The sequence below is a fragment of the Meriones unguiculatus genome, chromosome 11 (assembly GCF_030254825.1).
Source record: "Meriones unguiculatus strain TT.TT164.6M chromosome 11, Bangor_MerUng_6.1, whole genome shotgun sequence".
In the NCBI taxonomy this organism is placed as follows: domain Eukaryota; kingdom Metazoa; phylum Chordata; class Mammalia; order Rodentia; family Muridae; genus Meriones; species Meriones unguiculatus.
The window spans coordinates 111399826-111427543 of record NC_083359.1 but is presented as its reverse complement, the minus strand read 5'-3'; the positions used below and the strand labels follow the sequence as shown (position 1 = coordinate 111427543).

General features: G+C 50.7%; 3 protein-coding genes across 3 annotated transcripts in view; 1 reads left to right on the top strand and 2 right to left on the bottom strand.

Moving 5' to 3' along the window:
- The window catches only part of Lamb3 (laminin subunit beta 3), a 152863-nt gene extending 128151 nt beyond the window's left edge, over positions 1–24712 (bottom strand). Inside the window, exon 1 of the mRNA XM_060364956.1 lies at positions 24592–24712. The gene's annotated coding sequence lies outside the window, so the exon portion shown is untranslated. The remainder of the gene's footprint in view (positions 1–24591) is intronic.
- Traf3ip3 (TRAF3 interacting protein 3) lies at positions 51–24005 on the top strand. The gene is made up of 15 exons (XM_021645448.2): positions 51–261; positions 3479–3878; positions 5963–6110; positions 6197–6260; positions 6495–6519; positions 6782–6811; positions 6945–7040; positions 13101–13172; positions 15127–15267; positions 15439–15576; positions 18291–18426; positions 18907–18969; positions 20960–21016; positions 22192–22322; positions 23869–24005. Exons 2-15 carry the CDS (start codon positions 3537–3539, stop codon positions 23959–23961), a joined length of 1536 nt encoding a protein of 511 aa, XP_021501123.1. The 5' UTR covers positions 51–261; positions 3479–3536; the 3' UTR covers positions 23962–24005.
- C11H1orf74 (chromosome 11 C1orf74 homolog) lies at positions 20402–27652 on the bottom strand. The gene is made up of 2 exons (XM_021645450.2): positions 25731–27652; positions 20402–25359 (listed from the first exon to the last, which is right to left on the bottom strand). The coding sequence occupies exon 2, from the start codon at positions 25273–25275 to the stop codon at positions 24484–24486; it is 792 nt and encodes a 263-aa protein (XP_021501125.1). The 5' UTR covers positions 25276–25359; positions 25731–27652; the 3' UTR covers positions 20402–24483.
- Between the last annotated feature and the right edge of the window lie 66 nt (positions 27653–27718).

Genomic DNA, 27718 nt, shown 5'->3' with positions numbered 1-27718 from the left:
AGTCCCTCCAGCACGGGAGGCCCCAGGGGTGCAGGGGCCTCTCGAATTGCTGAGAGCCAGGAGAGGAACTGAGGCTTGCAAGTACTGTGGCTTGTGTTTCCTGTTTCAGCAGGCTGCTGTGCAGCAGAACATCAGTCAAGAGGACAATGGCGAGGGGGCTCAGAGCCTCGGGCTGACAGCTTCCACAGCCTTCTGAGACTGGAGAGACGGAGAAAGGCTGAAGGCCTTCTGAGACACTTGAGGCAGAACCTGGGACCTGAGGTAACTATGGAGGAAGACGCTTTGGGATCCAGGTTTTGTTCTGTTGACGTTAGGGTGGGGCAGAGTATACCATGCTAGTTTCCTGCGTAGCAGCAGGTGGTAAGATTTACATGCTGGGGTTTGCCTGACGGAAAGGCACCTGTGTTGCATTCCTCAGCAATCACCAGCCTCGGGACACAGCTCCCAAGTCTGCTCCATCTGTTAGCTTAGATTAGGTGTGAGTCGCGTGGCTTGGTGTCGTGCTCGGCAGCCGTGACACAATTAGACGACCCTTCCCAGGTCCCTTCAACGCAGGGATGCCTGTAACATCCCTTCTCCTTCAGTTCTACCCGAGAACTCTGAACGAAGGAGGCCATGTCCAGGCAGGGAGCCCCCCACCACTCCTTCTGCATGTGCAGCCAGGAGGTAGAAGCACAGATTTGGCAAGCCTGCGGTGAGAGGCGGTGCCTTGCTGCCTTCCCGTGCAAGGAGACCACTAGCCAGCACTGCCCTTCCTCCGAGCTCCACTGGCCCTCTCATGATGCCAAGGGTACCTCAGAGACTACAGAACACCTGGGCAGTGGCCTTGTGAACTTTCTCTGAACTACAAGACCAGTTCCTCTTTTCCACAGCCTGTCCCTGTCCTTCAGGCCTTCCACAAGCAGTCTTGTGTTTAAGTAAGCCCTTATGGTCACACCATCCCAGAAGGCTGTGTGCTTCTGTTCAGGTGTCCCATCAAACCCCATCTGCGCTGGGGGCTGTGGGTCTGGAGACGCTCCTCTCTGTAGGGACTGTGTCTACCACAACTCCCCTCTGATGTTGCAAAGAGTAAAAACTGCCACATCCAGTGGACCTACAGACAAACTGGATGGACAGCAGGTAGAGAGATCATCACAGGCCTGCCCTCCACCCCTCAGACCTCCCTTTTTCCATCTGGAAGGCAGCAGGAGCCTCAACCCAGGGAGCTCACTCCAGTACACAGCCTGTGTGTAACCGGCCCAGTGGAAGCCCTCACACGCTCACAGTAAAGAACCATTCTCCACCCACCTCTCTGCCTTCCAGGCTGACCAGCCACAGAGAGAACCCAAACTCAGAGCCAAGCAGTGAAAGTATTCCAAGAGGGAGCTAAAAGCCCTGTGCAGAGCTGAGAGATTAGGGAACCTAGGGCAAAACTGAGCAATCTTGGTCCTGGAGTCCAGCTATGCCTGGGGCATTTGATCACAGCACTAGCGACAATAAGTACAATATTATATATATATATATATATATATATATATATATATATATATAATGGTTTATCTGTGTAACCTTGGCTGTCCTGGACTCGCTGTGTAGACCAGGCTGGCCTTGGACTCACAGTGATCCACCTGCCTCTGCCTGTCAAGTGCTGGGATGACAGGCGTGCATCATCACGCCCAGACATTGATTGTAAGCCATGTGCTAGGGACACGGAGTGGATGCTGTCACTTCGTTCTCGTGGCCCTAAAGGGGAAGTTCAGCCCTGTTTCACAGATGAGAGCACCGAGACTTAGCAATGCTTACCAGCTCCCCCTGCTCGGAGGGCAGTGACAGCCTGGAAGTGAGTCACAGTCCAGCAAGGGTGCCCCTCCTCCAGCGGAGACAGAAGAGTCAGGCTTGGAGACTGGCAAGCCCATGTCTCCTCTATACATTCTTTACCACAGAACATGAGTAGGCCTTTTGGCTCCTTTTCTATATAATTAAATAAAGAGTGACATGTGGGAAGTCTAGGGAACCCCACAGAGTGAGAGTAGGGAGAAAAGCCTGAGGAAAGGCATTCAGAGATTATAGAAAAAGGACAAATGCCACCTCACAGCCCTTGGAGTAAGCTCTGCCAAAGGCAGAGGGTGTCCCTCCAGCACTCTAGAGTCAGATAATTAAAAGCATACAGAGACTGTCCACCCACAAGCTTGGGAACAAGTGCTGGGACCAGAGAAAGAGCAGGAGCCCTGCCCAGAATTCTGTCTTGTGCCAGGATAGGCATCGAGGTCCCAACAAAGAAGCACAGGGCCTCTGCCTGCAGAGTCTGTGCAGCCTACAAACAAGCCTGGAGGTCAGAGCTGCCGGTGCTGCCATCGATGAGGCTGGGCTACTTCCTCTGACCACCGGGAACTGAATTCTGGGGCAGTAGGATGAGCAGGTCATAGAGAAGAGGCCCCAGCTCCCCCATCACCCAGGATGACTCCAGAGGGCACAGGGAGCAAGGAGGCTGATTCCAGAGGGCACAAGAGGACAGGAACCTGGCTCCAGAGGGCACAGGGGGCAGGGAGGCCGACTCCAGAGGGCACAGGGAGCAAGGGGCTGACTCCAGAGGGCACAGGGGGCAGGTACAATGTTTGATGCTCAGATGCAGCTCATCTGAGTCCAGCCCTGACTCTACCAAGCTGCCAAAATGAGACTCGCCAAATCCATAGCAGGTGGGTAAGAATGAGGGCTTGGGCGCTCTGTGGATGGCGGGTAAGGCCGTCTGGAGGGGTAGCAGGGTGGCCTGTCCTGAAAACTGTTCCTTGGGGACTTTCTGTTACAGGTGTGTCTAGTTTCTTAGGAGCACCCCGCATGCTTCTAGTTTAGATGGCAGCCTTGCAAGGAGGTGATCTGAAGAGGATAGAGCCCTCCTCTCTGAGTCACTGGGCCAGATTCTCTGAAGCCAACCAACACTGAGCATATTGAAGGTTCTCTGCTAACTGACTGACTTGGTCTGCAGCTGAGATTCAGAGCCTCGCCCTAGATACACAGTGGAGGACAAAGAGGAAGGTCAGAACGTGGTGATGGAAGAATTAGGGCAGGTCTCCCTAAGCCATGCCAGTCCAGAGCCACAAGATGGCTGCTGAGAGCTAGGAGCAGAGCAGAAAGTGCCAGCCACAAACCTGCTCACTTCCTGGGGGGTTGTGGCTACCCTCCAGGGCTCAAGAAGTACCACTTAGCCCTGTAGTGACAGTGTGGGAGCATTAAGGTCTTTCCTTCTATACTAGCAGCCCCGAAAGCCACCAGTTCCTCAAGTTCCCTCAGACAGACCTGGCCACTTTAGTGCTAGGGAAAAGCAGAAGCCTGGTCTTGCTGGATGGCACCAGCTTTTGCAGGATTAGGCCCAGGAGTCCTAACCCTAGGTTCTCAACACTCATGGAAGGAGCCCTGTGCTACTTCCACCCTGACCCAGGGTGGCAGCCTGTCAGTTTTCAGCCCATCTTCTGACCCCTCCCTCCCTCTTGGCATCTGGCAGATCCGAGCAGCTGTTGAAGGAGCTGGAAGCCAGGCACGACAGGTGCTCGGACGTCACCATGATCTGCTCGAACCCCAGGGCCTCGCCGGGCTTGGCCCGGTGGGCAGAGAGCTACGAGGCCAAGTGTGAGCGGAGGCAGGAGACCCGGGAAAGCCGCCGCTGCCGCCGCAATGAGACCACTTGCCGGCAGGCAGGGAAGGCGCTGAGGACGCAGCACAGGGAGCAGCTCCAGAGGGCCCGGCAGCTGCAGTTCCTCCGAAGGCGGAACCTGGAGGAGGAGACGAAAGGCCAGGCCAGGGAGCCAGCGCCCTGCAGCAAGACAGACGGAGGGGCAGGCCAGGCGGCTGCCCGCAAGGAGGCCTCGCCTGGTGCCAACGAGACCTCCTTCCCCGGACGGCAGGTGAGATAAGAAAACAGTGCTGCCCGCCCTGGGGTAGAGGCTCTGGGAGGTTCCAGCGCTGAGAGTCACCAACAAAGAACTCGGGCAAGTCCCTTCCTCAGCATGCAGTCAAGTCTCCGTTAGCCATCGACCATTGCTCTTGGGGACTCTGCGCTGCCTTTATTTAACTTCTATATCTGCCCATTGAGAGAAAGGCCATAACTGTACAAACAATCTAAAACCGATAACTAGTATAAGATCAAGATTTTTTTTTTTTCTGAGATAGGGTCTTGCTATGTAATCCAAGATGGCTTCAAATTTGTTATCATTCCTGAGTGCCAGGGCTTCAGGTGAACAAGATTTGCAGATTCTTCTTGTTCTCTCAGTGCTGAGACCTGAGGCCTGGCAGGCAGGCGTTCTGCCATGGAGCCACACACCCAGCTCTGTGGCATCTTCTGCTGTTGTCTTATGGCATCCATTCCACCATCATTCACCAGAGACTTACTGAGTGCTTTAATATGCCAGGAACACAGGCCAGTAGTGTTTCTCATGTCCCAGCACACACACACACACACGGATAGGAGGGAGAAGCCATGTTCGCAACAGCAGGCTCTTGTTATCCTCTGTGTTGTCAACACACTGAAGAAAGGAATGGGCCCGAGTAGCAGTGGGCACTGTCACATATGCGCAGGGCAGGTCCTTCATAGAGCTCGTGCGTGTGGTGGGTTGGGAGGTGTCCACGCAGGTGCACGTGCGTGCATATGTGGAAGTTAAAGGTCCACTCCAGGTACCATTCCTTGTTTTTTGATGCTGGGTCTGTCACTAGCCTGGAGTCACCACGCCGGCTCCACTGGATGGTCAGCAAGGCCTCTGGGGACTAAAAGCCTCGCCTCACCTCCTCGGTGATGGAATTTCAGGCAGCCCCCGCCAGCCTGGCTCTGAAAGAACCGGCTTCTGAGCTTCATGGTCACAGAGCAGGCACCGCACCGACTGCACTGTCTCCCCGGTCGCTCCTTGAGGCTGCCACACAGCTGCCACAGAGCAACCATCCAGGAACATCAGTGCAAGAGAGCAGCGGCCTCCGTGTGGCTGGGGGAAGGGGAGAGGCTGAAGAAGGAACACACAGTGCCTCGAAATCCTGCCTGCCTGTGGTTATCGAGTCAGCCCGGGATGGAATCCCACAGACGCTCCTTGGCCTTTCAGTGCTGTGTTTCCAACAGAGACCTTCTGATTTCGTAAGAGAGGAGCTAAAAAGAGCAGGCTACCTGCTACCACCGCCCCGTCTGCCCAACAGGCCCCCACTCTGTCTTCTTTCAGCAGGAAAGCTCAGGGGTTCTGCAGTTAAGGAGAGGCAGGCAGTCCCTCTAGGCCCTCTGGGACAGGCAGGCACCAGAGGCCCAGGAAGGGCCAGATCTGACGTCTGTCAGTCATTTTCTGGCCACTTCTCGACATCAGCACACAGCTGAGTGGCTGAGAATTAGGGAAGACCTTCCCTTGTCTGGCCAAGGAGACACATTCTGTCTGTCCAGGACAAGAAAGGACAAGCGCTGAGGTGCCCTCGGATGGTTTTGGTTTTCTAGGTGGGAAGTGTCACTCGGACGGCTGTGACAGATGACTGCACACAGGGTGGCTTGCACAAAGGTATTTCTCGTGATGTCTGAAGCCTAAGCCCGAGGCTCCAGTGTACCTGGAATCTGTGAGGACTTTCCGTGTGCAGAGGGTCACGTACTCTGTCCACACGTGGCAGAAACAGGCAGAGACACACACCTGCATAGCTCTTCTGGTAGGGCACGAATACCATTCACGAGGGCCCCACGCTCAGACAGAAGTATTCCGCAGAGGCTCATCTCCCAACACCATTAGAATCTCAACATGTGGGTTTCGGGAAAACCGCTGGTCCGTGCAGATGTGGTTTCCATTTTGCTTTGCTTCATTTCACATTGGTTGTTTTCTCCAGTGCTGAGGATGAAACCCAAGGCCTCGTGCATGCCCAGCGAGTTCGCTAGCTCTGGGCTGCATGCCCAGCCTCTCGAGCCACTGCGCTTGTCTAGAAAACTTAAGAGGCCCTTCAGAGTGACATTTAGCTTCCTTCATTTGCCTCCCAGGTAACAGGGACAAGCTGTGAGGTTTTCCCAACCCTACATCACTCCTCCTCAAGCATCCAAGGGCATTTGGATGACCCCCGCTCCTCACACCGGAGAGCCTTTCCACCACAGGACTCTGCCACCAAGAAGCCACACACACAACACCGGGGTGAGAACACAGCCCTGATCTGCCCAGGCAGCCCAGCTGCACCCCTCCCTCCTTCCCTGAGCTCAGTCATCCCATCTGCCTCTCAGGTACCCAGACAAAGGCAGAAGAGGCACAGCCAACAATAAAGAATGATGCCAGTCAGCAAATCAAGTGAGTTCCTTCTGTGTCCCAGCCCCAGTGCTTCACAATTCGTCCACTCCTCTCCTCAAAATGCTTCCTTGGACACCTCTGCTGGACAGACCACCACCTGCCCACCACAACCAGGATGGGGGAGCCCTTCCCCACCCTGCCATTCTTCAGCAGGGATGCCAGATGCAGCTGACACCCTGCCTGCTCCCAGGTTTCATTCTTTGGCCCACTGTCATGATTTCCTTCTCTTCCCAGCTGTGGAGTTGCTGTCCTGGACAAGGTGAGTGGACCCCACTTGGAGGGGGGTTGCTCAGAGGCGCCTAAGCTCTACCATTCTGGGATTCCACGGTAAACTCAGGCCGGGCTGGAGGGACACGATCCTCCAGGATGGCTGGAAGGTCCTGAGCATAGATGTGGAGCCAAGGAGGACCCTGCCACATCCAAGGCAAAAGGGATCTGCTACGTGTAAGCCAGCCAGGCTCTGCTTCTATGCTGAACTCCTCCTGAATCTCTTCCATCTCTCTCTCTCTCTCTCTCTCTAGGACATCATTCAACTCTCTGAATACCTCAAAGTGAGTACCATGGCAACCCTCCCTCACCCCACCCATCAGCCCCACCTCCCACCCTCACCTCCACCACCACCCCAACAGCTCTCCACCTACTCTTCGACAGGGTAATTTTTCCTTCTGCATTTTTCCCATCTAGGAGGCCCTCCGAAGGGAGCTGATCCTAAAGCAGAAAATGGTGATTCTCCAGGACCTGCTGCCTGCCCTGAGCCGGGCTTCTGACAGCTCTTGGACGGTAAGAGCAAAGTCTTCCAAGCGCACAGACTTCCAGTAAGCCCACCTCATTTCTCTTAGCACTCTCTAGCAAGGGAAGGGCTGTCTCACTGGGAAGAGGCAAAGGAGGGGGCGCTCAAATGCAGAGGTCAAAGGGTCACAGTAAGTGTCTTCCTAGGGAAGACCCAGAACCAAAAGCAGACAGAGGCCTGCTTTAAACCTGTGGGAAGACAAGGAAGGAAGTCCCCTCAGGCCTTGTTGCGGGGGGCCTTTCCCCTGGTCTTTGTGTTTGTTAGTTACTCACGTTGTGGACACACCAAAACACCCGAGAAAAGCAATCTTTAAGAAGGGCTTATTTAGGGTTGCGGCGCTAGAGTCTGGCCCATCCTGGCGGGGAGGGGGTCGTGGCAGCAGGCGGGAGGCAACTGGTCATGTTGCATAGAAAAGAAGCCAAGACAGAGACGCTGGTGTCGTCTGGCCGTCCCTGCTTTTTTTTTCCCATTGGGAACCCCAGCCCAGGGAATGGCACTGCCCCTACTCCAGGTGGTATGGTCTGCAGGCTCCCGGGAAGACACACCCAGGGGTTTCTCTCCAGGGTGATTCTAAATGTCAGCAGACACGCAAACTTAACCATCATCACAGATTCATACCAAGATTCACACCAGCCAGCCTGCAGCACACTCAGCCCAGAAATGGGTGGTAAAACAGAGAAGACTTAGCGGGTGATCTAGTGTGGTTTTCTGTTTGCCATGATGGGCCGAGGCCTTGCCCACAGTCGCGTAACTACTTAGCAGAGTCGGGTCTGTAAGGGTGGTCCATCATTCTCTGGACAGCCAAAGGCCATGCTGCTGCTAACAAGGAAACTTGCTTTGTTGTTCTGGTTTTGTTTTGAAACAGGGTCTTGCTATGGTAGCAAGATGACCCCAATGGCCGTAAGTCCTATGTAGACCAGGCCAGCTTGAACTCACAGAGATGCACTTGCCTCTACCTTGCAAGTGCTGTAATTAAAGTCATGCGCCGCCGTACCTGGCTCAGGCTCCTATTTTTTAGAGAGTTCATAGTTTTGAAAACAAGACACATGCCAAAATAATACAAAGACATGAAAAAATAAGAGAAATGTTTCCAGGGTGAAGCAAACTACAGGAGGGAGGAGATAATTCCAAAGAAGGGAGCTGTGGGCACATGAGCTAAGTTACAAAGCATTTGCCAGGCAAATGAGGACACAAGGACTGGATTTCAAACAGGAGCATGGACAGAAAAGGGCCTTACCATTATTTGGTTTGGTATACTGATTCTTTCTCTTTGTATCAAGGTTCTTTTACATATTTTTAACTGAAAATTCCAAAGAACTTCAGATGTGCACCATATTAGAACTTACTTTGTTAAAAATTAAAACAGAAATTTAAAAACATTAACTTTGAAATAACAATAGATAAGTATGCTAACTTAAATTCTGTATTTTAATGAAAAGCTTAGTTTTCAAAGGAAAAGTAGAGAGGCTGCATTGCTCTCCATTCACAATATCCGGCCGAACTAAAGGCATCTAAGCTCTACTCACTTCTCAATTCAACCTCTTGTGGTTCACTCTTTTAACTGAAGTATTTGAAAGCACTCAGTGTCCCGGAGACACATGCTGGAAAGGGAAAGGCCTTGTAGATCTCTTGAAAGAGTGTCTGGGCCCTCATGTGATCAGCAGGTGACAAGCAGGTTGGGGGCCAGAGCCACAGGCAGCTGCTGAGCCAGAGCAACAGCGTGCAGGCCTCCAAGCATCTCACTGCTAGGAAGGTTCCTGCTTAAAGAAGAGAAACAGAGCCAGGCGGTGGCACACGCTCTTAATCCCAGCACTCGGGAGGCAGGCCGACCTCCATGAGTTCAAGGCCAGCCTGGTCTACAGAGTAAGTTCCAGGACAGCCAGGGCTACACAGAGAAACTCTGTCTCAAAAAACCAGAAAGAAGAAAGAAAAGAAAAAAGTGAACAGGAGGGTATGGAACACTTGAAGAAGTTTGCAGTGACACAAACTCCCACCCTGCAAGCCAAAACATTTCTCCCACATCAGTCACTGAGCCTGAATCCAGGAGTGTCTCTGGTCAGGCTTCCACTTGCCACGTCAGGAGCCTGAGGCCAGCAGCTGGGCATGTGTGAGGTGGTTTCCGGCTCTGAGCTAAATTGAGATCAGCTCACCCACTCCTTCAGCAGATACTTAGTAACTTTGAACTCTATGCTGGGGCTTCCAGAACAACAACAAGAGCTCTTGCTCTCAAAGATGTGCAGTCCAGCACGGAAGCGTCACACAGACGACTCCAGTGAGACAAGGCTGCATGCGTATGTGCAGCCTGACACACAAATGACAGTGACTGCCTGAGGTAGGGGAAGGAACCGTTGCAGCTGGGTCTTAAGGGTTGAGTAGGAGCTCTCCAGGTCGGTAGCAGCTTGACGAGGAGGAAACGCAGAAGAGCATTTGCAATGTTCAAATGTTTGCAGGCCTCGGTGTGGCCAAGCGTTGGGTACAGCCCACTGTGAGGGACAGGAAGGGTCCTATCTGAACAGTGTGACACACACTTTCAGAACAGGAGACTGAGCCGTCTCTGCCGGGTATGTTTCAGATGTAGAGCAGGGCTCCCTCTGTAAGAAAAGCCACAGGAACACACACACACATTGTGTATGGAGGACCGCTGAGACTGCATGCCACTCTCAGCTGAGAGACACGGTTCCCGGCAGGGAGGGAGCTGGGAGTTAATCTCACTCGGGGTTGAGGCCCTACACTCTGCAGAAGCTGCCGCCTTTGGAGGAGTGCCGCCCGCACAGCACTGAACTAGAAGGTGCCAACTGGTCTATGCTCACAGCCTAACCAAAGGCCCGGATCTGAGCGAGGGGTGGGGATGAGACAGGTACAGTAAGAGCTACTCCTGTAGCACTCAGGAGTCTGAGACAGGAGGATTCCAAACCTCAGGCCAGCCTGGGCTGTATGTTGAGACCCCTTCTTCTTCTTCTTTTTTTTTTTTTTAAGCTATTTCTGTCATAAAATCGGGGGAGGTTGTTAGCCCAGGCTTCAGCCCAGATGCTGAGGTTCCTCTCTCTCATCTTCCCACCCTTCCCAGGTCTCACACTTAACCTTTTCTTCTTCTTCCTAGTTCCCAGATGCTTGTGTTTAAGAAAAGTCCCAAACACAACACTTCAATTCCATCCCTCCCGAGAAAGCCTCAGTAGCAATGAGACAGTGAACTCATTTGCTGATTTTGGGAAAATAACTGAGTGAATGAGGCCAGAACTGGGACTCAGGTGTCAGCCCATTGTCTGATTTGTCCTTTCTATTTGGTTCCATGTATGGATCTCCAGCTTCTTGTGTAGAGATGTTCATGGGAAGATCTACATTAGAACCCCAGAGTCAGTGTCCTCCAAGACACTGCCCAGAGCTGCTGAGAACCTAGAGCAAGATCTGGCCACCAGAACAAAAGTAGTTCTGCCAATAGAGGAAGCTGGAGGGTAGCTCTGGGCTTTAAGATCTGCAAAGCAGAACTGAGGCCTTGAGGTGCCAGCACAGTGGGTCACAGACTGGCTTCACAACCCATGCAAGCTCTGTCAGAGCAGAGATGAGACATGGGACGGGGTTTCTGTGGTGAGGCATAGTTCTCTGGAATCTGAGGGACCAAACAGCAGCAGGATCTGAAGCCTCAGACCAGCACCAGGTGTGTGTGGCCTCCTCGTTGCCTTCCTCTACCAGGGTGATCTGTCCGAGGTGCTCCAGGCTCCTGGGGTAGGTCTGTAGGGGCCTCCAGAGCTTCTCTAACGCTGGCGTCAGCATGGGGAGAGTCGGGGGCAGGAGACTGCGTGCTCCATTTGCAGCAAGTTGGCTGCAAAACCACTGCTTGCCTTAGGGAGTCTGGAAAGGCAGAGCTGAGGACAAGAGAGTTTGCTTATGCCCTAGACTTGGGTGGCAGTCCCTATCCCTACTTGAAAGGGGACACTGTGAATTGTCTTATTTTGCAACATAAATGGGTTTAGGTTGAGGTACAAAAACACTTGGAAGAGGAAAATACTGAATGAAAGTGAGACTAGAGTGGGCCGCTACCCAGAGGACATTTGGAGGATGCTGTCTGGGGCCTGTGTTCCTTCCAAACTATAAGGAGGCAATCTTTAAACTTGGTGGGTGTGGCTTCTGCTCTGTAGAGTCTGGGCAAAGAAAAGCATCCAACTCAGTTGGAAGACCAACGTGGAGGACGGCAGGGTGGGGCCAGCTGAGATCAGGGCCTGCAGACTGAACAGGCCTCTCTGGGGAATGCAGCTGCTCTACCAGTTACCCTGGGAGGGGACAGCGGAAGCCTTTGTCCTCCTTCATTTGTCCCAAGCCCTGTGGTTATTGCAAATGCCAAATCCCTTTCTCTCTGCTCTTTCCCACATGTGACTGAGAAAAACATGAATAGTAGGAGGCACTTTAAAAAATTATTTTTGGCTTTTGTTTCTGCAAGGCCAAGCTGAGTAACACAGGAAGCAGAAAGGGTGGGGGCTCCCCCTTGCCCCTACAGTCAGAAGAATTAAACAAGTACGATCGAGCAGGAGCCCTGTGATACCACTTCCTGCCTTCCAGCACCCTGACTGTAAGGGGCCCCCTCAGCCCAGAGGCCTTCTCCTGCCCCCAGTCGGTATGGCCATGACCGGCCAGGAGTGGTAGGACTACTTGGAGCCACAGCATCTGGGTCTGGAGGAAGGCCTCACCAGAGTCTCTCAGCACTGAGGCAAAGTCAGAGCAGGAACAGGAAAGCCGCTTACCGACCAGCTGCTCACGGCCTCCTCTCTGAGAAACACGCTCTCGTTAATGACACCCCCACTGCTCCAGAGACACACACCTGGGGTACAGCTCAAGGCTGGCTCAGGTAGAAGGAGCAACGGAGTCAGCCAAGTGCTGAGAGACTGACACCAGAATGGCCCCTCCCCATCTTGCTCTGCTCTCCTAGATCACGGGATGCCTCAAAGTGCCATGAGGCACCACAAGACCCGTGGATGTGGGGGAGGAGAAGACAGACCAGCAGACTGACCAGCTTCTGAAGCCCCCCCTCCCGACACACACAGACACACACACACACACACAGATACACACACACACACACACACACTCCACCTCTAGCTCCAGGCCCATTTCTCACTTTTTAAAGAATGTCTTGCTTGAGTCCTGCCAGGCAGGGAAGGACACACACACTAGGACAGTCAGGCCACAGGTTCTACAGCCTCGGATTCTACCAACACTGGGTCTAGAATAACTGACAGAAAAAAAAATCTTGTTTTTCTTGTCTTTCTTGTAACTAGCCCCAAGTCACTCCATTACAGCTGACATTTGTAAGTGAGCGAGCCAAGGAGGATTTGAAGTGTACAGGAAGATGTGCATAGGCCGTAGACACTGCGCACATTTACACGTAAGGGATGTGAGCATCCGGGGGGACGTGAGACTCTCCCCACTGTCCTGGGGCCTGGACTCAAGGTTTCCCCAGCGTCGGTCTCTCTCATCTCAGGGGTTGCATGCGTCCACCTGGTCTTCAGGCGGCTTCCCTCAGCCTATCCCCGGGTTCTGACCAAACTGGACCAGAATTCATTTGGCTGCACTCAGCTTCACTGAAGGCCTAACCTCCACATACTTTCACTGAAGGCCTAACCTCCACATACTTTCCCGCTCTAGAGCGCTGCAGCTCGCTGTAGCATGGAAACCTGAAGGGTGAACACAGGCGCAGACGCGGTCGCAGCCACAGGCCTCGCTACAGACAAAGGTCCAGATGCAGGGAAGCAGCAGTGCCTGGGGGAAGGGACAAACCACAGAAATGACCGTTTAGGTCTCTTCTTGGCTTTCTCTCCTGCCTGGGCCATCTGTTAGAGAAACTCAAGGTAAAAGGAGGATCTGGAGCCAGTCTGGATCACCCTTGCCCTTGGCCTGGCAGAGACGGAGACCAGCTTCCCCTCACAGCTCTTTAGCCAACTCTGACATGTTCATCCACACAGCTCAGAGCTTTGCTGCAGGCCAGGGCTGGAGAAATGCAGCTAGCTAAGTTTCGTATTTTTTAGCCTTAACTCATTAACTGTCCCTGTTTACTGTAGGGGCGACTTAATGAAGACAAACTGAAAGGCAAACTGAGGTCCCTGGAGTACCAGCTCTACACCTGCATGCAGGTAAGCACCTAAGAATACTTCTAGCACACTAACTTCAGTAAAATTAAAATGCTTGAATCCTAGCTAGGCGGTGGTGGCACACGCCTTTGAGCCTAGCACTCAGGAGGCAGAGGCAGTTGGATCTCTGTGAGCTCTAGGCCAGTGTACAGAGTGAGTCCAGGACAGCCAGGGCTACACAGAGAAACCTTAGAAATGCTACCAAATGGAGACTAGCACACACTCTTTCCTCATTGTGCTTATCTGTTTTCACTTTGGTCCCTAATTTGCCATGTCACTGTCTTCACTGTCCTTTGTCCCAGCATGCATCCCTTTGAGCTCTGGGAAGGAACCCCAACACTGACCGTGCTGTTGGCTTGTAGGGAACTGTAGGGAGGGGCCCTTTGTAAGGGTTCACATCAACAGCCAGTGTCCACAAACCCCCATCCGAGGGCTGGCGAGGAGGATGTGGCAGGAAATCATAAAAATGCTTTTCATCTCAGGAACAAGGTTTTTTTTTAGTAGTAACCTAGAGGAAGCAAAAAGCTCAAGAGTCTGAAAGAAAGTAAACCTGGCTTTCCTGTGAGGTTGGTTGTATTCAGCTTTAGTAATCTCTTGATTTGGCCTAATCTCAAGTTCCAAAAAAAAAAAAAAAAAAAAAAAAAATCAGTTCCCCTGTGAGGTGAGAAAGTGGAAAAGCAGGAGCCAGTGAGATGGTGCTTGCCACCAGGCTTGATAACATGAGCGCGAACCTGGAATCCACACGGTAGGAAGAGAGAGCCGTGTCTCCATCACAAGCTCTCCTCTGACCCTGACGCACACTCTGTGGCAAGCACACACACAAACAGTAAAGAAAAAGTAAGTAGGGAACGGGTAGGCTTCTCTCGTCTGGAGCTGGAGGATCAGTCGTTTCCCACACAGCTGAGAGCAGCTTCTGTTGTCCATAGCAGGGGTTCTCTACCTGTGGGTCACAACCCCTTTGACAAACCTCCATCTCCAAAAATACATACATTACAATGATCATAACAGGACCAAAATTGCTGTTAGAGAGTAACAATGAAGATGATTTCGTGGCTGGGTCACCACAAGGTGAGGAACTGTTAGGCAGGCTGAGAACCACTCACTGGTCTATAGGTTTCCTGCTGTCTATGTTTGTTTTTGTTTTCCATGTCAGCTGCTTTGTTTCGCTCTTATTAGTGACCAGCATGCAAGCCAGACTGCAAATCCTTACTTTGTCTGTTGTTTGAGAAAGAGCCTGCTGTTAGGCTGACCGTGAACCAGGGTCCCAGTGCTGGCGGGCAGACGTGAGCAACCGTGTCCAGGAAGTCTACTGATCTTCTATTGGAAGTGACGCTGACCTGTGATCACTACTGTTAAGTCCAATAACTAGGACATCATCATGTTTGATGCCAAACAGTCACTCTTGGGTTTAGTTTTTAATGAAAATCCCAAAATGCAGAGCACCCTTTCAGATATAAACACAAGAATTCAGACAATCCCAAAGTGAAACAAAAATGGTTTCTAATGGCCCCTTCCTTAGCCTTCACTGTTTGGACTTGAAAGGAGAGGCTGCCTGCCTTCCCCCAAACCACAGGGCAAAAGGTGAGGTCCCAAGGGATCAACTCCTCACTGAAATCCATTTCATCTGATTTGGGGGTATTTTCCTGGATTCTAAAAGCAGAGGGAACATTTAACACAAACGTTCTCTTTTAGAACATCAAGTCCTCCAAACAAAATGTCTCCTGGACCTTTTTCTTTTAAGCAGCAGTGTGTCTCTGGAAAGTGTTTCCAATGGCGTGAGGGAGGCTCATCCACAGTACAGAGCAGTTGGGACGGGGTGAGGGCGCTGCCAATGGTGGGCACCTCTCAGGCAGCCTGGCCCTCTACCCCAGGCCCTACACTCTTCTCATGTGTATATCCCCACTGCTGGGCAGGCAGTCGATCAATGCATGTTTGTTGAATTGCCTCTGATTTACAGAAGTACTCCCCCTGGGGGATGAAAAAGGTGCTGCTGGAGATGGAAGAGCAGAGAAGCAGTTACGAGCAGAAGGCTAAGGAGTCACTGCAGAAAGTGCTGGAGGAGAAAATGAGTGCAGAGCGGCAGCTGCAGAGCTTGCAGGTGGGAGCTGTGAGGTTCTGGGGGACTGACACCCTGGGAGCGCACCCCAGAGTCAGGGGCCAGCTACACCGAGGGCCCAAGCTACCCTGCCATTTAAACTTCAAGAGTTCAGGGTGCTCCCTTCTCCAAGACTCTGCTCCTTGGGAACGGTCTCTCCTCTGTCTCTCTCAGCTGTCCCTGGCTCTGGCAGAGCAGAGGTGTGAAGAGTGGAAGACGCAGTACGAGGCCCTTCAGGAGGACTGGAAAACCCTAGGGGACCAGCACAGGGAGCTGGAGAGTGAACTGCTCGTGCTTCAGTGCAAGCTACAGGTACAGGCCCCAGGAACGGGAGAGGAAGGAGGGCAGGAGCGGGAGGAGGGGGCTAGGGAGAAAAGGTTGGGCGCCAAAGGTTGAGCACATGTGCCAAGCAGCTTTCAGGTCTTCACCTACTGCCTCTGAGTTATGGTTCTGCCCTTACAAATGATGCCTGCCCTGTGGGCAGACGAACAAAGTATCCATGAGAAAGTTATTAACTAAATACAAATGCCTGGGCTGGAATAGCCATCGGGTTGATAAGCCTAACGGCACACTATTAAACACACGCAGCACAGCACCCAGGGCACAAGTGCCCACTGTTTTGCACAGAATAAATTTTACTCATTTCTTTACAGGTGCTAATACATCCTGTCAATGTTTCTTAACAAATTACCGTAAACTCTTGGCATACTCAAAAGTTCCTACACTTTAGAAAAGCTAATTAACTTCTCTAAGCCTGTTTCCTCATCAGCAAAGTAAGGGTCTTCCTATAGCAGGATTGTTGCATGGATTAAATATGAACATCCACACAAAGTGTATGGCACTTGATACAAGTTAGGAATTACCCTGCATGTGTTTCCTCTGGCCTGGGTGGAGACCTAACATTCCAAGCTCCCCAAAACATCAGATTAAACGGCTTGGGCCAGTCAATCATTCGGCTAACGAACCACCCCTTGGGAAGGTAGATTCCCGCTCCACCATGCCACAGAGGGAGAATAATTATCCCTTTAATAAGATAGTGTCCTTTCCCTTCCCGGAAGGCCTGCCACTGGTGTAGCCACTTACAGAGCCATAGCCACGCTGCTGGGTAAAGCCTGCCTGAGTTTCTGAGTTTCTCAGAAATGCGTAACTTTCCTTCTTCCTCTCAAATATTTGTCAAAGCCTATATGCCTCCAGAACGCTCTGGGATTTCTATTTCCCCAGAAGTTATTCTCTCTCTGTCCCCTTTGCCATTTGGCTGCTTGCCAAACCGCCAACCATCCATACCTAACTCAAAAGGCAAGGCTTCCTTTTCTTCCTCTCCATCTTTGTCCTCTAGGCAGCTGCTGAGATTTACCGTATTCTCATTTTGTTTTCTCACTGATATTATTCTTTAGCAAAGAAAAGGTTTTCTTCAGAATCTGTTCTTAATTTTTTTTTTCTTTGCCTGTTTGTTCCTCTGTGTAGCCCTGGCTGTCTTGGACTCACTTTGTAGACCAGGCTGGTCTCCAACTCACAGAGCTCCACCTCCCAAGTGCTGGGATTACAGGTGTGCATCACCATGCCCGGCTTTTGTTTTGTTTTGGTTTTGGTTTTGAGACAGGGGTTGTTTCTCTGTGTAGCCTTGGCTGTCCTGAACTCATTTTGTAGACCAGGCTGGCCTCAAACGACGCAGAGATCTGCCTGCCTCTGGCTCCCTGAGTGCTGGGATTGCATGGGTGTGCCACAACATCCAGCTTTTAAATTTTCTTAATTTTAACGATCTTTCTTGAATATTTTTATTAAGATTTTAGATAGTTTCCTTTCTGTTTCTCCCTCCAGACTCTCTCATATAACCCTCCCCACTCTCCTTCAAATTCATCACCTCTTTTTCAGTTGTTACTGCTTGCATATATGTACATGCATATAATATATATATTCCTAAACATAACCTGTTGAGTCCATATATTGCTTGTATGTATTTTCCAGGGCTGACCATTTGACACTGGACAGCCAGTCAGTTCTCCCCTGGGCAAGAGCACACTCCTGCTCCCAGCCAGCCCTCCTCGCTTGCTGCAGTTCTTTGTGTAGGTCAAGCTCTCTGGTGTCATCCTTGTTCAACACACATTTGGACATTCACTTTGGTGAGACTCTATGGCTGTCGCTACTGATGGTGCTAGGAGACAATCTCACAGCAAAGTCCCTGACCCTCTGGCTCTTACACTCTTTCCACCCCCTCTTTTCAGTGCTCCCTGAGCCTTAACTATGGAGTCGTTTTGTAGATTTATTCATTGAGACTGGGCTCCACAACTCTGCATTTTGATTGGCAGTGGTTTTCTGTGGTGGCCTCCACCTGTTACAAAGAGAAGTTTCCTTGATGTGTACTTAAATTCTTTTATTAACAAATCTAAGAACTCCGAGACCCAATCTCCCCAGTCACACATGGCGCCACAGGTGAGGCCCCCCAAAGTTTCCAGTAACATGTTGATTTCCCACTTCACTTACTCTGCAACTGTGAGGCGCTTCCCTGACAGTGAATGGATCTTTACAATTTCCCCTGAACAGGGATCAGAGAAAAACACACTTGAGGAAAGAAGGCCTGAGGCTTGTGGAGACACAAATCTCACCAGCCGCATGACAGCTGCATCTTAGCCTTTACTTTCTTCTTCCCAGGATGCATAAGGAAATTCTTAGGAGAGTGCTTTGAGGCTTTTAAATCTTAGTTCTTTGTGAAAATAGCCTTAACTACCCCTCTCCCTCAAACTTCAGAGATCCTCCTGCCTCTGCCTTCCTGAGTGTTGGGAAAAAGTAAAGGGACATGAAACCTGTGAAAAAGTTTTGACTTGATATAGCCATCTGTCAGGGACGTGTCCCTGTAAATGTCAAGTCAAATGCACGGTTACAAATGTGCGGGGCTGGGGGACACGGGAGGGAAAAGCTTCCACAGCCCTGACACCCACCTCCAAATTCTGCCATTTTCTGCTCCATGGCACCTGCTCCATCTCCGCCCACACTGGCCTGCTCCTTTGTGGCTTCTCCTTGTCTTCCAGGGAGCACATAGCAGAGACTCACAGATGAACCAGGCTCTGCAGCTTTTGAAAAATGAGCAGCGGGAGCTGCAGGCCAAAATCAAGCACCTGCAAGGAGACAGAGAGCAGCAGAACTCTGCCACCCAGGGGCTGCAAGGTACTGTCTTCTGGGACTTCACAGGGTCATGAGAGCCACAACTGAGTGGGCTCGGAGGAGGGAGACTGTGGGGAGGCACCGTCTTCATTTGGGCTTGGCTTTAGGATTTCATTTTTCCTTGAGGGAAAGTGTCGATCAACCAAAATGAACATCAGTGGTGCTTCAGTAGTGAACAGTGAATGTTTGCCTCTCCAGCGTCCCCGTGGGCCAGGCCACAGCTGCTCCCATATTAGTCACATGCAAAGGCCTTGTTCCTAATCTGAAAGGGAAATGCCAGTACAGCACTGGCAGTGTGAAGGCCTCCTAGCTGTGCCTGAGTGAGCTGAAAGGACCCACCAGTGTGCGTCCACGACACTGTGAGGTAGCCTGTGAGTGCTGGCCTCTCCAGTGGAAAGATGCTCACAGGCCACACAGAGGATGGGGTGTGGCTCTCACTTCCATAGGGTGTCCTTCTATTTCGCTTGCTTTCTTTCCTTTCAGATCAGCTGAGGAAGTCAGAGGAGGAGAAACAGGCCTTGCAGAGCAGAGTAGAGCAGCTGCAGGGTGAGTTTCCTCCTCAGGGTTACACATACACAGGTGGTTTCCGGTGCTCCTGCCACAAAAGGCACTGGAAGGAAGGCTCGCGGGCAGGCGTGTGTCCTGTTTCTGGGCATTCTCCAGCCTTTTTCCTGCAAGCTATTCTCCACAAGTTACACGGTTTGTCTCTTTCCCAAGGTATATATTAGCATCTATTCCTGTGTTTCCTTTCACCTTTTCTTCACTTACATTTCTACAAGAATTGCTGTGTACGTGTGTGTGTGTGCGAGTGCACGGTTGCCTGTACAAGATGCACTGAGGCAGGGGAGCTGTGGGGTAGATTATCTTCTGCACTGTCCCCTGTCTGTACTGGTCCCTTAAGAAAGGACGAGTTGCTGTTTTCCAGCTAGGCTGGCTAGCCAGCAAGCCCCAGTGATCTCCCTTTCACAGCCCCCAGAACTGAGAACACTGGGGAAACAGGTCGCCGTGCCCAGATTTTTACATGGATGCTGACGACCTAAACTCATGTCCTGTCCTCATGCATGAACAGCATTGCCGCAGGCCTCAGAAATGCCTGTTTTTCAGAAGTATTAGTCTTTGTAAGATAGTTCTTTTCTTCCTTCCTTCCCTTCTTTCTTTTTGTTTTGAGGCAGGGTTTCTGTTTCAGCCCTGCTCCTGTTCCAGGATGTCCTGGAACTCACTCTGTAGACCAGGCTAGCCTTGAATTGACAGAGATCTGCCTTCCTCTGCCTCCCAAATGCTGGGATTAAAGGCGTGCACCACCTTGCCAGCAAGATAGTTTTGTTTTTTTAACACATTCTATGTAATACATGTGAACATGTCACTTAGATCTGTCTCACTAGAGATGGTTCATATTCATCAAGGCCCTGAATAAGACTCAGGTATACTAGACATATGCACTGAGGTATACCAACATGCAAAAGTAATAGTTTCTTAAGAAACTTCCATTCTAGCTGGGCACAGTGGCACATGCTATGATCCCAGAACTCTGGGAGGCAGAGGCAGGCAGGTCTCTGCAAGTTCAAGGCCAGCCTGGTCTACAAAGTGAGTCTAGGTCAGCCAAGGCTACACAGAGAAAAAGAAAAACAACCCTGCCTTGAAAAATAAAACAGAAAGGAAAGAAGGAAAGAAAGAGGAAGGAAGGAAGGAAGGAAGGAAGGAAGGAAGGAAGGAAGGAAGGAAGGAAGGGAAGGGAAGGAAGGAGAAAGAAAGAAAGAAAGAAAGAAAGAAAGAAAGAAAGAAAGAAAGAAAGAAAGAAGGAAGGAAGGAAGGAAGGAAGGAAAGAAAGAAGGAAGGAAGGAAAGAAAGGCAAGAGAAAAAAAGAAAGACTTCTATTCTAAGCAAGTCCAGGGATAGGAGTACCATGAAAACTAGAGAGAGAGAGAGCAATCAATGTATGTCAAGTCACCCTAACTACTACAGAGAAAAAAGCAGCAGGTTAAAGGTAAAATGAATCACTGTTTTATTGATGGTCCTCCTAAAGGAACAGTTAAGCAGAGACCCAAAGGCCTGGTAGAAGCTCACATGGGATGGCACATATGTAAGGAAGTACCAGATTAGGTTGTTTGGACTACAAAAGGCGCTGTTCCTCAGTTCTGTGGGCTGCAGACCAAATCAGGCTGCCAGACGGTTAGCACCTTCTGCGGGTCAGCCGCTCTGAGTCTCTTCTTGGCTTTGCAGCTGGCGTCTTCTTTAAGGTCTGCACATCTCTCTCCCTGGAGGATATGTGGGTTTAAATGTTCCCTTTCCTGTAAGAACATCAGTTACCTGGACCAGGGCCCATCTTAATGACCTTATTTTTACTCAATTACCTTTTTAAAGACTCCATCTCCAAGGAAGGTTACATTACAGGGGTCAGCACTTCAACATAATTCTGAGGGACACTCTGGGTCCCTAGTAGAGGGTAACTTTAACACCTGAGACCCCAAGCTGATGTCTGAAGTGAGTCTCTACAGCACATCTACTAGCACACACAACTTCCTTTCTCTCCCAACAGGTCTGCTTCAGAGTCAATCCTCACAACTCCGAGAACAGGAGAAACTCTTAAGGAAAGGTCAGCAAACTTACTCCCACTAAACGTTGCTCTTTCTCTGTCTGCCTAGAGGCTGGGGAATGGACTACATGACTCTTTGGGTCCCACCCACTTCTGAGTCTGTGAAGCCAGGGAGGTAGGGGAATGTTTTCAGAAACGATCGCTGGCCTGGACACTTTAGTCAGTCATCTACCCTGGGAGGTATATAAACTGTGGGAAAGAATTTCTACTTTCTCTGAGAAACATGTGTTTATGTTGAAGATTTCAATAAATTGATTTTGAACTCAGGATTTCATGTCAGTCTTTACACAGTTGACTTCACAAATCACAATCAGCTTCTCAGCCCAAACCATACAGCACACAGAGTGCTCCCATGCGGGCCGGGGCCAATCTGCTGCCCGAGTTTGTTAAGGACTCATCAGCCAGAGGCTCTAGTGGCTCTTCAGTTTTCCACAACACATAGGCTGCTGTTTTCCTCTCACAACTACTACAATGCAGGAGAATGTAGGAAGGAGTCATAACATGGGGAAGAATATGAGGTTCTTTGATCATATAAATTAATGACTGAACTAAAACAGTAACCCTGAACTTGACTCTGCTCCAAGGCTCTTTTCATCAAAACCAAAAGTACAGGTGGCAGAAACCCAACTTTAAGCCATTAAGAGGCAAGTCTAGAATGTCTTCCATTTTTAGGACTTTGCAATGAGGGCACAAAGGGCACACAGTTACACAAAAGCATTACACAAACCTACATGAGAAACTAGATACTACATGACAATAATGAAAAGCATTTCAACTAGTAAACATTCACAAAAAATATCAAGGAAAATCAAACAAAATCAAAGAAAAATAAGATGTCAGCCTTGCCTCAAGGAGTCCAAACTCCAGCTGTATGTCTAGGCTGCAGGGTACACCACAATTCTTCTGTTCGCTTGTTTGTTTTCCATGCAGGGTCTATGTAGTCTGGATGTCCGGGAACTCACAGAGATCCACCTGCCTCCGCCTCTCGGCTGCGGGGATTAAAGTGTGCGCACTGTGCCAGCACACCAGAGCTCTTTAATGCAGAATGTTCCACTCAGATCAGTGATGCCAACCGTCTCACTGCTCTACAAATGCCAAGGGTTCTCAGTCAGCGACAGGACCAGCCCTCACAGCCAAGGGCCTCCCTGTCACTGAGAATCTGGATGCTTTTTTAGATCAGGCTTTACCTGTGTGGAATCCAAAGGTCTCCCTTGATGAAGCAAAGCCTGGGAATGCAGGAAAGAAGGATGGGGAGCTCAGAGACCAGCTACAAAAGGAGACATCTCAGCTCCAGGCCAAGGAAAAGGTGAGGAGGTGACCTCATATTGTGGCACTCATCCAGATGTGACGGCCCACCTATACTGTGAGGACTCATCTAGATTGTGAGGGTTCACTAGATTGGCGGGGTGGGGCACGGAAACCTTCTGGGAGGCAACCGGAAGCAGGAACATCCAAGTGTACACAGTGACTGGATGAACACAGGCGTTCATTTTCTTCTGTAAATTTCTTTGTTCCTGGAGTTGCAATCTTCCTCCTTTCTAATTTATAACAACCCCTATGCAAGGCTCTGTCAGTAGCCTATCAGGAAGCCAACCAGAACACAGCACTTGGTATACATTCATTTCCTAGATTCTGTCACATACTAAGTATCATAATGCTTCATGTAGCTCTTAAATAGCAAACCCTTTCCTAGGAACATACTTCCAAATCCACATCCCCTTGGAAGCGTGCAAAAGCAATGCAATCCCAAGGAAGAGAGGCTTGTCCTCCTCTACGTCTAAGCCTTTTGTGCTGCAAGAACTTATTTTTTAGTTTGCCTATTCATGAAGCACTTTCACTGAGTCACATGAAAGCATTTACATGTATTGGGGCCAGGAAACTGGCTCAGTAGGTACAGAAGCACACTGCCAAGCCTGATGACCTGAATTCAGTCCCTGGGACCCACATGGGAGGAGAAAGTGACGCCAAGAATTGTCTTCTTACTCGTACACATTCACTGTGATATTAACACACACACACACACACACCACCATCAACAATAATATAAAAAAATTTTAGCATTTTCATGTGTAAAATGTAATTATGTACAGCACAACAAAGCTTATAACTCAACATTTTCCTGAAATGTGATAGGAGAAAGACTGAAATATCTCAGAAAACCAGAAACAAAAAACAGAAAAAAATATATCAGGCCCCAGCAACACCTGGCTGCCCTGTCCGCTCCACTTTACCCTGTGCCAACAACACGGCGACCATGAAAGCAACACTATCTACAATGCACCCAATTTCTATGCCACTCTGGAGTCTGGAAAACACTAGACTAAGGCCCCCGACTCTGGAAACCAGACATGCTCTAGACCAAAACACTGCACACACAAGCATGGTGCTTCAGATGATTTTGGAGCATTTGGGATTAGGATGTCTTTTTACTAGGTCTGCTCAACTGGTATATTACCAAAAATTTTTGAAAGATGCCTAATCCCAAGCATTTTAGAAAAAGGATACTTAACCCATGCTGGTTCAAGCATGAAAGAAGCCTTTTTATTGTGAACAAGGACAGGAAGAAGATTGCAAAAATACTGAGGCATTCAAAGAGAGTATTATTTTGCCACTTCGATTACTCATGTCAGCATTTAAGGATCTGTCTCCTATTGGATATGAGTCTTTAGGCCACTAGTAAAGTGGTTTATCTCAAGGGAGGTGAAAATAAATGTGCAGAGACTGAGGCCAAAAAAAGGCCCATCTGCCACCAGTGTGAGGTTTTTTGCTGGGTTAAATTACCAGGGGACAATCCTTGCCCACGTTTTCTCCAGCTCACTGCTGCTCTCTCCTGTCTCCACCTCCTTCCACAGAGGCAGAGTGGCCAGTGGCTCCCAGTGCTGCTGCTGGTGGTTGCTACAGCACTGGCAGTGTTCCTGGCAAACAAGGGCAGCCTGGTGATCTGAACAACTTCCGGCATCTACTGAAGTGACATTCAGAAGCAAACTCCATGAAAAAAGTTGTAAGGTTTTGGTACCTTACAACTTAGGGTTTCCTACCAAGTGACTCTGGATTCCTAGTGTTTTTTTTTTTTAAACCTTGCTGTAAATAAACTTTATCTCACAAGACTATTCTTTAGAACTGTGTATTCTTGAGAAATAAAGAATTGTGACACTTAAAAACAATGGTCTCATACCCTAATTCCATTAGAGTCACATAAACACGCGAACATTCCCCTTCCTTCGAAGGCACTGTTTACTCAGCGCAGGCTGCCATCCCGGGGTATATGTCTCCTCCTCCCACACAAGCAGGCACCTCTGCTCAGTTCCTAGGAACTAATATAGAAATGAAAACCATGGTACTACTGCCAACATTCCCCATTCACATCTGTGGTCAATGGATTCTTGCACCATTCCCAAGAATCTCAATTGACATCTTCCACCCAGAGATAGCCTCTCCCTAATACCTTCTCACTGGGCAGAGTTAAATCAGAGGGCCACAGCAGGCAGCGTGACTACCTCAGAGGAGATGCTGAGGTCAGCAAAGGCATTCTGAGTCCTAAACCGGGTTCTGAGTTCCTGCTCCCAGGCACTTACAAAGTCCCTCAGGGCCGGGAACAGACGCTCTGGAACACTAAAGGAGTAGAGAAGGACTGGAAGTTGGCCAGGCAGCCATGAGACCCGGGCAGTGAACACCCGCAGGGGTGTCATGGCTAAGCAGTTGCCATCTCCACGGTTCAGGTGAAACGTGTAAGAGACAGGATAGCCCAGGAGTATCCCAAAGACAGTGCAGAGGTTCCAATCTGCGGACTGCAGCTTGCTGCAGGAGACTCCCAGAGACACAGTCTTCCGCAGCCCTCGAAAATGTGCCATGAGCTCGGCTGTAAGAGATTTCAAGCCGGGGAGCTGGTGCAGTGAGCAGACGGAAGGATGAGGCTGGGAGCAGGAAACGTCCACGAAAGCCACGGTACCAAGCAGCACCTGCTCCAAGTGCTGGCAGGCACGCTCAGGACTGACAATGAGGTAATTCTCTCCGACCTCAAGAACGTGAAGCCCTGGCGTCAGGAAGCCCACGCCCTGCAGTTCCTTCAGATAGCTTTGGAGCGCCAACCCACCCGCAGAGCTGCAATCATAGAGCACAGCCGGCTTCAGCCCGCGGGCCACAGCCAGCACCTCGCCTGCTAGCTGAAGGCAGACCGCTCGAGGCGGGCCTCTTCTCTTTCCCACGCCCAGGGTCCGCTGGGCAGCTGCCACCAGCGGCTGAGGGCTTGGTGCTGACATGGAGTTACATGGAGCATGGCCTCCTTAGCTGGCCGCGGTTCCCTTATCTGAGCTACAGCTCAGCTCCAGCACTTGAGAAAGATCCTAGAAGCAAGGTGGTAGGGGAATCGTTAACACTGTCAAGACAGGGTCACCAACGCTACACACCGTTTCTCTGGCAGACTCACATCTCCCGAAATCTTGCCTCTGGCCTTCCAGCCACATGTATAGTGTCTCTGGCTTCGATTATAATGTGCCTGATGCAACTGTGCTCCAGGATTCAAACCTTACGGCGTCTGGGACAGTCTTTGGCAAAAGTGACCACTATTTCTCCCAAAACAGCCCTTCTGGGGCAGAACTCGGGGCTCCGAGCGGCAGCTTTCCACAGCCCACGCCCCCTTTCTCCCACTAGGAAGCGTTCTCCCGGCGACCTAGTCAACCAGCACACGCTGTAACGCAGGGTAACCACCGCTCACCCCGAGACGGACAGCTAAATGAACGCGGCTAGAGCTGGGCGCGGATGCACTGGAACTCGTGCCGGGCCCGCCTTCCCTCCACCACAGGTCCCCACGCGTGAGATTACTAGAGACTAGTCACAGAAGGCAGCGCTCGGCTCAAGACACTTGCACTTCCGCCGCAGGTTCGGGAGCGCAGGAAGTCCTTCCGGCTTCCGGCTCCCGGCTTCCGGCCAGCTGCCAGGAAGGCCTGACTCCGCCGTGCCCCAAACAGGACTGTGAAACCATAGGGCTGTGAGGAGCCGCCCTGGGAAGACAGTCCGATGCGCATGCGCGCCGTCCTCCCACGACGTCATGCAGAGCGTGACGCAGGCCGGAACCGGCGACCAGGCCGTGGTAGGAAGCACAGCCAGCCTAGGCCCGCCCCTTCCGGTGGAGCGAACGCCGGCCGGCCCGCGGCAAAGCGGGACGCCTCTGCGGTTGGCAGTGCTATAGAGCTTTCCCTGTCCCTAAACCTTGAGCTTGACAGTTTGAGTGCCAAGGCCACGGTTATTCACTCCTTTTTTTGAACGTCTCACTGTGTGGACGCGCGCTATAGCGCCGTGTCAGTTCTCGCTTCCACCACGTAAGTGGGTTCGAGCGACCGGTCAGTAAGTGCCACCACCTGCTGAGCCCGCTGACTGCCCCCCGGCTTACGTGTTGTCTCACTTTGAGACGGCGTTTTGTGTAGCTGGGGCTGGCCGGGAACAGGGCTTCTCCCTCGCTGGCTAAGGCCGTGTTGGGTGGGGGTGGGGGTGAGCTCTGGACTTAACGCGTGCCCGACAAACTCCACTGCAGCTTGAGTAGTCACGCTCGGTCTGCCTAGGCGCCAGAGATGCTGCGTTGTGCTAGACAGTAACTCGTTCTTCATGAAGCTCAAGGCCCGAGAGTCCACTTCGCTGATCATTTTATTTTATAAGATTATTTTTATGTATATTTTCCTATGTGCGGGTGCCCAGGAAGCCAGAAAAGAGTAGGATCGCTTCGAGCTCAAGTTAAAGGCCCAACATGGGTTGTGGGAGCCGAATTCAAATCTTCGGAAGAAAAAGCAAATACTCCTAACCACTAAGTTATCTCTACAGCCAGTGTGTTGTGTGGGGGTTTGTTTGTGGTTTGTTTTTTCAGAAAATGTCTTGCTATGTGTCCCCCAAACTTATCAAAGGCCTCCTGCCTCCGCCTCTGGAATGCTGAGGTTAGAGTCTGCAGCCATGGCACCATATTAGGGGATTCCAATGAGACATGAAGATCCAGAGACCACCGAGTGGATCAGGTGGTGATTGGTCTATCCTTAGAGCCAAACTGCCACCATCTTCATGAGTTGAACTGTGTGGTCTTGTGAAAGGTCCTCTGCTGTTGGCAGTGCTATAAAGCTTTCTGTTCAACTAGGCCTAACTGTTGACATTCCCTTCTAGAAGGAGGGTCTTGGGACTCTCATCCTCACAGCCCTAATTGTATGCAGTTGTGCCCTAATTGAATGCTGCCTTGAGTAGGTATCTAAGCTGGGGAAAACTGGGAGGAAGGGAGGAGATGCCATCTAGGAAGCCATAGGAGAGTTACATCCATACTGGCTGCTTTAAAACCACCCACAGTCCTGCCCATAACCCCTCAGCCATTGCTTTGTGAGTAAGCCCAATAGACTCATTGGTTCCCCAGATTAAACCGGTGGAACTGTACCCCCATTTGTCGCTGCAACCTTAAGAATTGAGGTAGATGTTGCCTTGCTCCTCTCCCCAGAGAAAAATCTCAAAACAGATAGGAAGGACAAGTATTGGCATAAGGATTTAACCTATTATCTTCTGTGAAGGGAAATCTTAAGAAAACTCTAGCCTGGAAAAATGGTCCCAATTTATGGGCAGCGAAATAGAGACCCAGACTGGAGGTTTTAAGTTGGTGTTACTTTCCTGGTACCTTCAGACCTTTTAGGGACCAACTTGAGTTGGAGACAGACAGTACGTAAGGAAGACCAGCTT